The 15,230-nt window shown below is 32.3% G+C and overlaps 1 protein-coding gene across 5 annotated transcripts in view; it reads left to right on the forward strand.

Annotated features, from left to right (window-relative positions):
• The window catches only part of LOC143225769 (xylosyl- and glucuronyltransferase LARGE2s-like), a 116,516-nt gene that overhangs the window by 96,401 nt on the left and 4,885 nt on the right, over positions 1–15,230 (forward strand). For all 5 annotated transcript variants that reach the window (XM_076455744.1, XM_076455748.1, XM_076455745.1 and 2 more), the window contains 3 exons: positions 1,580–1,704; positions 9,916–10,071; positions 12,473–12,579. In XM_076455744.1, coding sequence (XP_076311859.1) covers positions 1,580–1,704; positions 9,916–10,071; positions 12,473–12,579 — 388 coding nt within the window. The remainder of the gene's footprint in view (positions 1–1,579; positions 1,705–9,915; positions 10,072–12,472; positions 12,580–15,230) is intronic.

The raw sequence follows: 15,230 nt of genomic DNA on the forward strand, positions 1-15,230 counted from the left end.
ACCTTAACAGACTAGATGTTGATTTGTATATTTCTATTTATTAGTAAAACCTCAATAAATTTCATAGCGGATTGGTTAAATGGAAAATATCTACTGTTTTACAGAAAGTTCAATTCGGTAATCTTCGTATCTTTTCGGTTTCGAAACTACTATTTATGAAATATTTTTACTTAATATCTTAGAAATGTAAAGAGAAGTACGAATTTTTAAACAATAAATAAGCAGAAATTCTAAAGAATTTAAGAAAAATTAGAAACTAAACTTTTCCCCCCGAATTAGAAAAATAAAGCTGTTAACATATTTTTATTACCATAAAATTACCAACATAATAATTTTTATGCTATTGAAATTATATAGAAATTTCCAAATCAATAAGAAGTAAAAGTTATTATGACGTAAATAAATGTCAATAAAAAGGTTATTAGAAAGTCTGGATATAATAGGTTTATTATTGTGGTTATATTACGTATAAATAAGTTTGATTTTTATGTGACCATGTATATATAAAGACATATATGTTTGTATGTACGAGTCTGTGTCTTTATTATATGTTACTACACTATGTTAAAATATAAACTACAGAAATATTTTAAAAGAAAGATTTCAAACAAAAAAACGTTTCAGAAGTTCACAGAAGTCACTCAGTCAATTACGATTTAATTAGATGTGGATGCTCCGCCGTTCCTAGAACATTTCTTTGTAAGGTTATTATTCTATAAGCTTTAATTTAGTCTTATATGGATCTTCCGAGAACTGCACAACTAATTAGATTTTGATCAGAGTTCCATCACCGAATCAATTAAATATGACGTTTGATGAACAAGTATTTTCTTCTTTAATTAGCCTTTCGTTTTCTTTTTTGCCTAGGTACCCGTGTTAAACTTTATTTTAAAACTTCTGATTTACATATAAATGCAGTGTTAACACTCCCTTTTAATCATCCATTTGATAGGTTTGAACACGAATAATGACTTGTGATTTTATTTTAATTACGTGTTTGTTCAAGTTGAACATGAATAGTGATTTAATACTGTCTTTTTAATTACGTTTTTTAAGGTCCAATGTAAATAGTGATTTAATACGTTCTTTTTTAAAACGCATTTTTATTAACACCCAATATAATTAGTGTCTCTGCCACTCTGTAGCCTGGCATGGTGTGATGGTTAGTGCACTTGACTTACAATCTACAAATCGCTGGATCGACTCTTGTTACCAAACACGCTCGCCTTTTTAGTCGTATCCCCCGGTGGGGCAGTGGCAAGTCTTACAACGCTAAAATCCGGTGTTCGATTCCAGCAGTGAACACAGCAGATATTCTAATGTTTACTTTTAAAGAGAAGACAACTATAAAAATCCAAGATATTATATTTGTTCATTGTTGGTTTCAGGTTCAAATTTCTTGTTAATGATATGTGGCTGAATTTATCTGTTGTTGGTGTTTCGCTAAATTTGTCCGTTATTGTTGTATGACTGAATTTGTTGGTATGCAACTGAATTTGTCTACTGTTTTTGTGATTTTGAATTTATTTATTGTTGGTTTGAGGCTGAAACTTAACTAAGCTCGCACTTCTGCTTCCAGGTCCTATCAGTCTGGCTTTGTACATGTCTGACTCTGAAGTCCAGCAGTTTCTTGGATACACACTAAGTTCGGAGATTCTACGAGTTAGGAAAAATGTTGGTTATCACATCGTATACAGAGATGGAGTGAGTAGACGTTTGTGCCACTAACATCGTTATTTTTGGTAGTTTTCAGATTTTAATTACCGACCGATTTTCATCTTCATTAAAATTGATTTTGTTCTTTTATTAAACTATACTGTTGAAAATGAAAAAAATATTTTTACATTAAAACCATTATTTCTGGAGTTTTCAATCTCCATTTGTATCTGTTTATTGTAGAAAATAAGGAACTTAAAATCTGAGTAATTTACAACACTAACCGAACTTATCACTGTACCATACAATATTATAAGAAGCTCCAGCTTAATCTAAATTTTGAAGTTATAATTTTGAACACTAGATGGTAGCAGTAGACAAGAACATAGTGATATTGATTTTGTTTGTGATTAAGCACAAAGTTACTCAATGGGGGGGGGGGGCTCTGTGTTCTGCCCACCATGAGTATCAAAACACTATTTCTAGTGTAGTGATATTGAATGCTATCTAGGTGATATCACTTCGTGAACGTTGTTTTTTATTATCGAATATACAGAGTATGGTGCTTATGGTTACATACAACGTTTCACTACGTCAGCCTGACATCATCAAGTAAAATAACTCTGTGCATTCAGCAATAAACGTGTTTTCAGTTTTACGTAACAGGATACTTTATTTAATTAGTTTTATACCAACTGAAATAGATATTTGTCAACTGAATTTGTACAGAAGGAAATGGGTTGATGTCATTTCTAAACATTAAAATTTTATAAGAACTATTCTTCTCAAAGAGTAGAATTCTGGCTTTAATGGACTACTCATACCTGTTGCTACTAGCCCTTTAATGTTAAAATTCTACCACGTATGACTACATAGCTTAAAATATCCGTGAAACATCTTTTTCTCTCTAAATTAAAAGATAAAACACTACAATAACAAGGCGAACCGAAAGCTTAATTGTCCTTACCCTCGAGTACCTCCCTATTCTTACATTTCAATCTATTTTGCATTAGTAATATATGAGATGCAGAGGATGGATCTGATAAGAGCTGTTTTTGGTCCTGCTGTGAATTTAATTTGCCTTAACATACACGACAGTCTGGCATGTACAAACCACAAAAATACATTTGTTTACCTTATCAAGTTGTTATTAAAGAAACACATATGTGAAATTACAATGTTATTCCAGTCGCCCACAAAAAACAAACAAACACAACAATAAATGTAATGTGAAATAGAAATGTTTAAATCCATAATATTCGTAGTGTGTTGTTACTGGCACATTAGTCATCAAATGACGTGATCTTGAAAGTTTCCAGAAGCTCTGTGAGTCTCGGTGAACCGATGTCTCATTATACGTATTTAGGTACGATTGCTAGTCAATATTTGAAATCAAAGAGAATGAATATTACGTATCACAGCATTATGAATATCACAGTGTACATGAATAATAAATATCTCAGTTACTGAGTTTCTCAGTGTTCGTGACGACATTTGTTGTCCTTATGCTGAACCACATTTGTTTTTATATATTAGGTTGAGGAATAATTCGTGAGCGTTTTTAAATAATTTAATTCAAGCATTACATGCAAGACTATACAATACTTCAATGCATGAACACATTACACCCAAAACATTGATTATGATACTTTATTTCATGTAATACCTAGGTATATAGTATGCATTGTTTTAAACGAAATTGCAAGAAATTAAATGCGAAAAGCAGATGGTGTCGAAAATGCTCGATTTTGTCCACTTGACATTCCACTTAATGAGCTGAAAATGAAAGCAAAAATTAAAGACATATGAAAATCAAACACACCATCTATTAGAGAAAAAAGTTATCTACCAAATGACATGAAATATTTTGCGAAAGCGTTTCATTTATGAATATATTTTTTAACTTGAAAAAACGCTCACGAATTATTCCTCAACCCAATATAATACACCTTTTGTCCCAGTATATACTATCCAAATGTTATGATCAATCTGTTCAATGTTAAAGTCAAGTACATTCACGCGAAAATCAATATAATACTCGCAATGTATATCCCTTACTGTTTCCTTTCTCTGTACTTTAACGCTCACTAGATTTTAGGGCCAAAAACGGCCTGTATGAGACCCATCTTTTGAAGCAACAGATCTCATTTGTCCTTTGTCAGTCTGTGCGATATGCCTATGTTCTTTTCAAATTCATTTGCCCATTGATACTAGTTTTGTGGCTACCCTGTTTAGCTGCACCCTTAAATTTGAGAACGAATATGACACAAACAGGTTAAGTAACAATAAAGAATTATAAAGTCGTATTTCTTAAGTATTATTTCATTTCTGTAATTATGTTTATCATGGATTATTTATACTGAAATTATCAAAATGATTCTCCATGTCCTGCGATACCCTTGGGACTATTTCCTTCGTCGACCGTACTCAGTCTAATAGTGGACTCGAAGGATATGTGTCAAACAGGATTGCAGTGATTCCGTGTTTGTTTGTTGTTGTTGTTTTCTACCATCATTCTCAACAAAACTGTAAGTGATTTTGAGTCGTGACCTTTCAACTCTTAAACTTTTATTTTTTTTAATTTTCGTCATCTCCAAACTCTGAAGATCACCTCCATGCTTAATCTCAGTGGCTTTTTGGACTTTGAAGATGTGGCATTGTTCTGGTTTTAAGTGGAGAATAGTGTAAGAACCCCATTACCTCACTCTATTATCTGCCGTCCAAGTGTGTCTGTTTCCCTGGAAAATACTGAAGATACCCTTCATGTCGCGTCTTTTGGCTCTACAGTATTAAAAACCTCGTTATTACTGTATCTTTTCTCGGAATAAACTATAACAAATATTTTCCAGACGTAAATTTACTAGTAGACAAACGTATTTCACGTCAGTTGTCGGGAATTCCCCGTGAACTAAACATACAGGTGTTAAATATGTAGCCTGTGACGTCACGCCAAAGTGTTTACGTATGTATACGAATCGCCCATAAAAGGTATTATTAGCTCTCAGTTTGATCATATAAAAACACCTTACTGATAATGATTGAGACTTGTAATGAAGTCAAGCAAATAAAGTATTGGTGTTAGACCTCATGAAAAGCAACTACTAATGTTTTTTTTCTATTTTGCAACAGTTATCCTGATGTCATAAAGAACCAGTACTATGTCTATTTACACTGAGTATATACATGTATATATATATATATATACAGGCGTTTAGTTAAGTGGATTTCACACCTCTTTAATAACATATTAATGAACAAGAAATAATACTGAGTTGGAATAGTTTGCTTCAATTTCACAAAAAGTTGTTCCCGTGACTGATATTTCTGTATTCAGTCTTTATTTTCAAAAGTTTAAGATAATAAACTGATCACAAAGAGCTACAAGATGGTATTAAACAGACTCAAGGATTTGGTAAAATATAACTTGAGCATTTGACCGTGAGGTTATTCAAGTTTTGATTATCAATAGCACCAGTGGTACCGTGACAGTACTATAACTATAAGTGCTATAACTGATACTGTTATGAATATGTGTCAATGAATATTATTATGGTTACTGGTATCAAAGGTACTGCGGCAAATATGTCATTGCTGCAAGAAACATTTTATAATCCATTTTAATCAAACAAAGAATAGCCACATGTACCAAACTAGGCTACGGTGTAATAAGTAACCATAATCAATCTCAACTCAATGAATGTTCCTGTTCAAGCAACATGGCCTTTATGAATTTGTAGATGAGCTAGTGTGTGCAAAAATCAAAAGTGAATTATTTCTCTTATTTTCTAACCTTTAACTAATAAAGCATTAGTTTGTGGATAATAACTAGTACAGCAGGAACAACTCTTCAGATAAACATAATGTTGAAAACCAACTACAGCTTTTCTTCTCAAACTCATGCCAATACAAATAACACTAAGATTAGACCAAGGTACCAGGACCTCACTAAAAACGTACTTGTTAAAGGAATGTTCTTCTTTTGCTTTCTGCTTTTTCTACTCTAAGTGTTACTTTTACTTCATGTCACTTGCTTTCTAGAAAAACACACGCACATAGTTATTAGTAGCATTCTTAATTAGAAACTTGGCATGTAGGAAATTATAGTCTATTCCAGTTTAAAGTTAACTTTGAGTTGTTGGTTTTTAATCTTTAAGCGCACTCTCATATACAAGAGTTTTGCAAACTTACAAACATTAGCGAGTCTTCTATCTGATCTGGAACTGGTGTCAGGTTAAGAGATTTTTTATCTTCAATAGCAAACTAAAGTGTCAAACTATTAAGCTCAACATAATACGCCAAGCGACATAAATATCTCTTATGCCACCTTGGGAAAAATCATTCTAAAATTTGACCTTAATCAAGATATGTGACTCTGTTATTGATCATAACAAAAAATAAACTTTGTTAATCTTCAAATTTATATCTGAAACTTGAAGTTCCAAGAGATGCAATATTTCAGCCATGCATTTTACAGATCATATATGTTAGCAACAGTAAATTACTAAAAAAGATATTTATGTTAGCAAATGTGTCAGTGAATATGTAATAATTACTGTACCAATGGTACTATTATGACTACTTGTGTTGATTACTGTATCAGAGGTACCGCTATGACTTTTTTGTTAGTGAATATTTTGATGATTACTGGTATCAGTGGAACTGTTATGGCTTTTTGTATCGGTGAATATTGTGATGATTATTAGTATAAGAGATAATGTTACGACTTCTTTTGTCGTGAATATTGTGATTATTACTGGTATCAGTGATAATGTTACGACTTCTCGTGTCAGTGAATATTGTGATTATTACTGGTATCAGTGATAATGTTACGAGTTCTTTTGTCGTGAATATTGTGATTATTACTGGTATCAGTGATACTGTTATGACTTCTCATGTCAGTAAATATTGTGGTGATTAATGGTATCAGTGATACTGTTATGACTTCTCATGTCAGTAAATATTGTGGTGATTAATGGTATCAGTGATACTGTTATGACTTCTCATGTCAGTAAATATCGTGGTGATTAATGATATCAGTGATACTGTTATGACTACTTCCGTCAATTATTTCATTGCAGCTTAAATAAAAGTCATTTATTTTAAAATAGAAACTGATAAAGACATAATACTTATGCCAACGGTGTCTACACTCTTGCAGCTTTTATACTAAGAAATGGTATAAACTAATTAACTACCCCTAATCAGTTACACGTTTTCTTTTCGATACTACAGAACGCCTACTAATCACGTAAGTCTATTAACTTAAAATTTACAGCCAGCTCAGTTTTATACTGAATTATTACACTCACATGTGATAATTTCAACAAGGCATTTTAGTGCTGTATATTGCATTAACCAACTTTCTACTGAACGTTTGTAGTTAAAAGTGACTACGATTGACGCCAATGGTTAAGAACTTTTTTATCTTCAATACCAAACTAAAGTGTCAAACTATTAAAAATCAACATAATACGCCAAGTGACATAAATATTTCTTATGCCACCTTGGGAGAAATCATTCATTATATAAATGTTTAATATAACATTGATATAGAAGCTAGTGAAACATTAGTGGAAATTCTGTTATTTAAACAAATATCCTTGACAACTTCAGCTTTAAATGTATGTGTTTAAATGTTACGCCATTGCTATATCACGATTTGTCTCGGATGAGCTTCCAATTTATTGTTTCGTATCACGATCTTAAATAGCCTGGAAACGAATTACATTTTAATTTAGAAGTTAATTAGATGTAGAGATGTATCGAAGTTATGATGTTTCCCAACAAGATTGGTACACACATTTTTTTCCCTTAATACAAATATATTTTAATATTCAGCTAATAATACAATTTATAATATCGGTTATTATGAACAGTTAATACAAATGATAATTTACATATAAAGGATTTACAAACTTATAAGTCATATTAAGTCTTCTTTCTGGTCTGGAACTTCCTTGATATCTTATCAAGGGTTCAAAATAAATGAATCAATTCCGGATTAACGTATATACAATTCAGTTAACAGGAAGCTAGTTAGCTCTAGTCTACATTTTCCTCTGGTCTCACGCCGTTTATAAGCTGACTTTACACCGCTGAAGTTATGTAATGTTTTTCTAAAATGTTAATGTTCAATGTGAATTCACTGTTCGAAATATATAAGCGTTCCTGGTTAAATATGTGTAGTTTATTTTATGATTAATAAGCGTTAATCGCATTGATAGCTTCTGAGGTTTATAGTATAAACAAACAATATAATATTGTATTTAGGCGCGTCAGTTTATAAATGTTAAAGAGAGGTTCTAGAAATTTCAGGTGGCTCAACAATACTTTAGTGCTTTAGTAAAAGATATATTGTTCATTCTTACACTCGAGAATCTTCTACAAATTTAGGGAATAGGCAGGAATTTTACAATCCATATTTACCAGAATAAGTTACATGCATTTCTAAATATAGATTTAACATCGATATTGAAGTAAATGTATAATAGTTAATCTATTCATGATAGATTACGTCAGCCAGGTACTAACTGTGAAAAATAAGCAATAAATCAAAAACATTTTACATAAGTTGATTCATATTCCCTTTCCTAGAATTGTCTTGACGAGAGCCGCTAATCGATTAGATCTTCGTGTGACATGATAGATAACACTACATCGAGTTCTGTTTAACACCCATCATTCACTATGACAAATGTATGGTATGTCTGTTATTGAAAATGGGTAGGGAGGGGCTATGGGTGTGGTTGATGGTTCGGGTAAGGATGGTAACTTTGGGACTGCACAGTAAACACAGGGCAGAGTCCAGAGTATTTCATAATGCTTGGAATAAATTGAATAAAATTATTTGACCTACTTGATATATTTGTATTTAAGATAGATCCAAAATACAGTTTTAATTGGACATAAAAATAATGCCTTTTAGTCTCAAAATGTGTTAAGTTATAACATTTATAACTTAACGAGTTATAAATCTCGGCAGAAAAGGGTAATTCATTGCAAAGGTTACATAATCCTGCCTTATAATTAATGATCACGTAAAAGAAAGCCTCTTCCTTCCCTTTAAACAATGAGTTGTCCTTCAATCACCATAGTGCACTTATATTTATACAAGTATTTAAAGAGTAAGTATCATTAATATTTACAATTTGTAATTTATTTGTATGGTTCAGTGGAATTCAATACAGCCACATTGTAAATAATACCGAAATGACGTAGATATTGTGATCATTACTGGCATCATTAATAACTTTATGGTTACTGATGTCAATGATGGTTACTAATGTTAACGATACCGTGGTGGTTCCTGGTTTCAGTTGTTATATGACGATTATTATTAACAGTAAATATGGTAGTCATTGTTGGTTTCACTAAATATTTTGATGTCTCCTGATGTCAGTGATAATGTGGCGACTCCAGAGGTTTGTGGTGCTGTGAGGGCTAATATTATTAGCAATAATGCGGTGTCTGGTAGCATCAGTGATACTATGTTGGCTAATAGTGTTAGTAACATTATAATGCTTAGTAGTTCAAGTGGTACTGTGATGGTTAATAGTATCGATAGAACTGTGATGCTAGATGTGTTAGTGAAACTATGCTGACTAGTAATATCAGTGGTACTGTGATGTCTAGTAATGTCACTGGCATTGTGGTTACTACTGGTGCTAGTGGTAGTGTGATAATTACTTGTCTAGTTATGATTACTAATGTGTTTAGTTCCGTTATTGATGTACAATAATATATTGATATTACGAAACAAAGTGGGAACCTTTTTATGTAAATATTCGTAATTTTGCTCACTAACATTAAAACAACGTTTTGTATTAATTCTAGCTGCTTGAGTTAAAGTTAAAAATTTACGTGTGCAGTATAATATGTTATTGCGCCAACGTTTCACTTACAACCGTTTATCATGTTTGAAGCGTTTCGATAACGACGAAAACTTCGACTTTTTTTTTCCGAGATAGTCTCTACTTGCAATAACACAGATACTAAGATCTGAAGTCAGAATTTAGTTGTTTCTCTGTGGATCAGCGGTAAGTTTAATGACTCACAATCCACGGTTAGATTCCCCATGGTGAACAAAGAACAGATAGCTTATTTTGCATCTTATTCGCTTATATACATTATCGACATTAAAATATGAACGTAATTTTTACTGAGATATTTATTGTTTCCTTGGTTGATTTTTGAACTTTGTTACCAGATATTACTCTTCCACAGAAATATTACTACGTGTTTTTTTCTTTTCCATTTCAGCCATTTTACCCCATTAATCTTCTGAGAAACGTAGCCTTACAACAAGTTACCACACCTTTTGTATTCCTGACAGATGTCGATTTTTTACCAATGTTTGGTTTATACGAATACTTGAAGAAGTCTGTGATAAGTATGGGTTTAGAAACGTTTAAAAAGGTAAGTGAGGGTACAACACTCATTAACTTCCCTGTAGCCTCTTAGTGTTCTTTAAATTTCATCTGATGGTTATTTACGACACAAAGTCCACAAACTTAAGTTCATCTTGTTTGTAATATATGTACGTGCTATATTCAACTTAATCTCATAGCGTTTGATATGTCTATTGTTGATATCCGTTTGAATATCTTATATGAGAATGGTACGAAATCAGATTATTTCAAGTACTTTTAAAACTACATCTGAAATTAATAATTTGGCTGCTTTTGTTTGTTTGCTGTTACACACAAGTCCACACAATGGACTGTGTACCAAGTACAAACATTAAAACGTGTTTTTTCGAGCTATAAGTCTTCAGACTTACTGCTGAGCTACAATAGGGCAAAAACTTGATTGTTTTAAAAATGATTACTCATTTCTCGAAAAATACAAGATAAATCGATTTCTTTAAAGCCAGTTTTATTGCAGAACTAAACCAGGTTAGTTAACGGACCTAAAGACTAGACATTTATAACTTCACATTTATCATGAACCACGATATTGATTCATAATAGGGATCGTTCAGGAATTTCAGAAAATTCTAAAAGAATATAAGTCGAAAATTATCTTAAAAACAGTTTTTTTTTCATGAAACAACGTTCAAAACCGCTTATCTTGATAATAGAAAAATTAAGTTGATATTTCGATTGTTAGACAAAGTGGTTGTATGTATTTTAGTATTATTCTATTATTGTTATTATTTATAGCTTTGTTCCACAAGCTTACAGCAAAATAGGCTGGATAGTTTGCACCAAAATATAAACAGATATACTATGCGAAACGTTGTGAATGTCCATGGCCTATTTAAAAAGTCGGTTATTTTTATTTCGAGATTGATTTACGTGGTTATATATATATACATAATATACGCGATGTTGTTGTAAGCTGCTTTCTTTGTACTCGACGCTTGTTAAACGCGTATTTACACGAAACCTCACATACAAAACCATCTGGCTCAGTAGAAAGTGGATGGACGAGAAAAAGAAAACCAATGCAGCAGTAAACTGGTGCAAACCATGTAATAATCATCCAAATGCATATGCACTTATGTAGCTTGAAATGTATTATCCATAAACGGACACAAAAACTTAAGAAACAAGATAATTAAACACTCTTACTTTAAAAAGGGATATAGATACCGTCAAAAAGGTAAAAAAACAAGTTGAATCAAAATGCAAAGATTATATTTTCAAACATACAACGAAAGAGTCTTTGAAAATAGTAAAAAAAAAAAAAACTTGGCCGGAAATAGTGTCTATATTTTTTTCAGAAGCTACGAATCCTAATTTTGGCTCCGCTAAAATTAATAATTACTGTTTACATGGAGTCAAAATAGGGATTTGTAGTTTAAAAAAAATATAGACACCATTTCCAGCATAGTTTATTTCTTTTTTAGAATTCCTAGTTGTAGGTTTGAAAATATAATCTTTGCATTTTGTTTCAACTTGTTTTTGTACTTTTTAACAATTCCTATCCTTCGTTTTATGTTTTATTTATCAGTTTGTATACCGTTCTTGTCTTAACTATTAAGCGTCAAATCGAAGTAACTTGTATGTAAGCAATACTACGAGACAATTTAGTTCACAGTTTTGTAGGACTCTAGTACTGTGTGACAGCTTAGATTTGTAGGACTCCTGTATTACGAGAAGGCTTAATTTATAGTAATGTAAAATTTCGGTAACATCTTAGTTTTGTAGGACTTTTGTTTTGAGAGACGGCTTGGTTCATAGTTTTGTAGAGCTCGGGTACTGCGTGACAGTTTAGTTTACAGTTTGTAGGATTTTCAAACTACACGATACCTTAATTCAAGAAATGAATAAAACAAGTAGGTTGAAAAATCAATTAAAAAACAAAACCAAACCCTATAATCTGAATACTTTCTAATGATGGACCTTCTCAGTTTGTCCCTGATGAAGAAAGGTCTTATTTTTGAAAGCGCTCAGGTTATAGTTTTGCATTTCTACGCGATATCCAAGTTTATTATTTTGTAGGGTTTCGATACTGTATAACGGCTTAGTTAACAGTTTTGTAGGACTCTGATTCTGTGTGACGGCTTAGTTTATAGTTTTGGAAGAATCCAGTACTGCTAGACAGCTTAGTTTATAGTTTTGGAAGAATCCAGTACTGCTAGACAGCTTAGTTTATAGTTTTGGAAGAATCCAGTACTGCTAGAAGCTTAGTTTATAGTTTTGGAAGAATCCAGTACTGCTAGACAGCTTAGTTTATAGTTTTGGAAGAATCCAGTACTGCTAGACAGCTTAGTTTATAGTTTTGGAAGAATCCAGTACTGCCAGACAGCTTAGTTTATATTTGCTTGCAAGTTTTCCGTTGACACTCAACATGTCGTTTTCTATCTTTGCAGGCACTTATCGTTCCGGCCTTTGAAACACAACGCTATCGGCTCTCCTTTCCAAAGTCTAAAGCTGAACTACTTTCCATGCTCGATATGGGAACTCTATTCACATTTAGGTATGTCTGCATATAAAATTATGCGCTTATACTAATCTCGTTCTACATCATAATGTGGTGGTTATTTTGCTTGACAGAGCAGATTATGTGTTGATAATGGTTCCTCAGTATTCACCAAGAACATATTTTAACGGCGATATTTCAGGGTTCATTTTATTATTTTCATGCTTCTAAAAGACTCAGGAAGGAGATCTAGAAGTATTCGAAACTTACCCTAAGATAACAGTGTTAACAACATTTAGGCAAGAAAAAGACCTCTCCCTCATTACCATAGCGGTTTGTTTATAGACTTACAACCCTAGAAAACGGCTTTTAATACCCGTGGTTGGCAGTTCAGATAGCCCTTTGTGTAGCTTTGTGCTTCACAACAAACAAACGGCATAAAAAAGCTAACAAACGATGAGATAAGAGAAGACCGAAATAATATTTTTAACAAGACTTGAGGCAGAAGAGAGTCAAAATAGTATTGTGAATCAGAGAAATAACAAAGTTAACTAAAGATGGGACAGAAGAAAGTATTGTGAGACAGAAAAACAACAAAGTTAACTAAAGATGGGACAGAAGAAAGTCAAAATAGTATTGTAAGACATAGAAACAACAAAGTTAACTAAAGATGGGACAGAAGAAAGTCAAAATAGTATCGTGGGACAGAGAAACAACAAAGTTAACTAAAGATGGGACAGAAGAAAGTCAAAATAGTATTGTGAGACAGAGAAACAACAAAATTAACTAAAGATGGGACAGAAGAAAGTCAAAATAGTATTGTGAGATAGAGAAACAACAAAGTTAACTAAAGATGAGACAGAAGAAAGTCAAAATAGTATTGTGAGACAGAGAAACAACAAAGTTAACTAAAGATGAGACAGAAGAAAGTCAAAATAGTATTGTGAGACAGAGAAACAACAAAGTTAACTAAAGATGGGACAAAAGAAAGTCAAAATAGTATTGTGAGACAGAGGAACAACAAAGTTAACTAAAGATGGGACAGAGGAAAGTCAAAATAGTATTGTGAGACAGAGGAACAACAAAGTTAACTAAAGATGGGACAGAAGAAAGTCAAAATAGTATTGTGAGACAGAGAAACAACAAAGTTAACTAAAGATGGGACAGAAGAAAGTCAAAATAGTATCGTGGGACAGAGAAACAACAAAGTTAACTAAAGGTGGGACAGAAGAAAGTCAAAATAGTATTGTGAGATAGAGAAACAACAAAGTTAACTAAAGATGAGACAGAAGAAAGTCAAAATAGTATTGTGAGACAGAGAAACAACAAAGTTAACTAAAGATGGGACAAAAGAAAGTCAAAATAGTATTGTGAGACAGAGGAACAACAAAGTTAACTAAAGATGGGACAGAGGAAAGTCAAAATAGTATTGTGAGACAGAGAAACAACAAAGTTAACTAAAGATGGGACAAAAGAAAGTCAAAATAGTATTGTGAGACAGAGGAACAACAAAGTTAACTAAAGATGGGACAGAGGAAAGTCAAAATAGTATTCTGAGACAGAGGAACAACAAAGTTAACTAAAGATGGGACAGAAGAAAGTCAAAATAGTATTGTGAGACAGAGAAACAACAAAGTTAACTAAAGATGGGACAGAAGAAAGTCAAAATAGTATTGTGGGACAGAGAAACAACAAAGTTAACTAAAGATGGGACAGAAGAAAGTCAAAATAGTATTGTGAGACAAACGAACAACAAAGTTAACTAAGGATGGGACAGAGTAAAGTCAGAATAATAATTTTAATAATATTTTAGGCAGCAAAAGGTCAAACCAGTATTGTTCACGAAATGTGAATCAGACGGAGGCCAAAACAACATTGCTAATAAACCATAATATAGAAAGAAGACCATATAATAATGTTAACAACATAGAAGGAAGAAGCAGACCAAACAACAATGGTTTAAAAAAAATCATTGAGAAGAAAACTTATCAAAACGATAAGTTCAGCAAAGGATGTGGCAAAGGAAAACCAAGAGAATAATGTTCGTGATCAACGAATTAAGAGATCAAAATGACATCAGTAAAATATGAGAGAGGTGAAACAAATGATAGGAATATATGAGAAGGGAAGAGTCCAAAACAACAGGTTAAAATACAGGAGAGAAGTTTTTTTGTTTATTTTACGATTACTCACGGTGTTATAACACCTGGAAATGTTACTCATAAAAATGTTAATGTTAGCTGACACTAAAGTTGATTAAGGAAAGTCAGCTTAGACATTTCTCTGGGGCAACTTTATGATTATTAGTATTTTTGTTTGTCTTAAAAATAAATAAACGTTCAAATGATGCATTTTAGCAAAGAGAATCACAGAATCATCACGTCTTTCAGCTTCATCAAATTTTAAAGTAGAATTAAGTTCATGGAACATTTGTTCAATTATACCTTGATAATAACTCACATCTCCCTCGGACTTAGTAATTATATTTTGTTTGTTCAATAATTTTTGTTATAAGGTACACAAAGGACTGTCTGCGCACAGTCGTAAATAATATTTAACTGAGAAACAAGAAGGTAGACAGTTAGCCAGATGTACCCGCCACTAACTGTTGTGCTACTTTTGTCTTGCCAAATAATAGGATTTAGCTATCTATTCTTTTGAGCATCCATAACAGCAAAATGCGGATTGAGTTGATATGGCAACGGGTC

This window comes from Tachypleus tridentatus, chromosome 9 (assembly GCF_004210375.1).
Source record: "Tachypleus tridentatus isolate NWPU-2018 chromosome 9, ASM421037v1, whole genome shotgun sequence".
NCBI classification, from domain to species: Eukaryota; Metazoa; Arthropoda; class Merostomata; order Xiphosura; family Limulidae; genus Tachypleus; species Tachypleus tridentatus.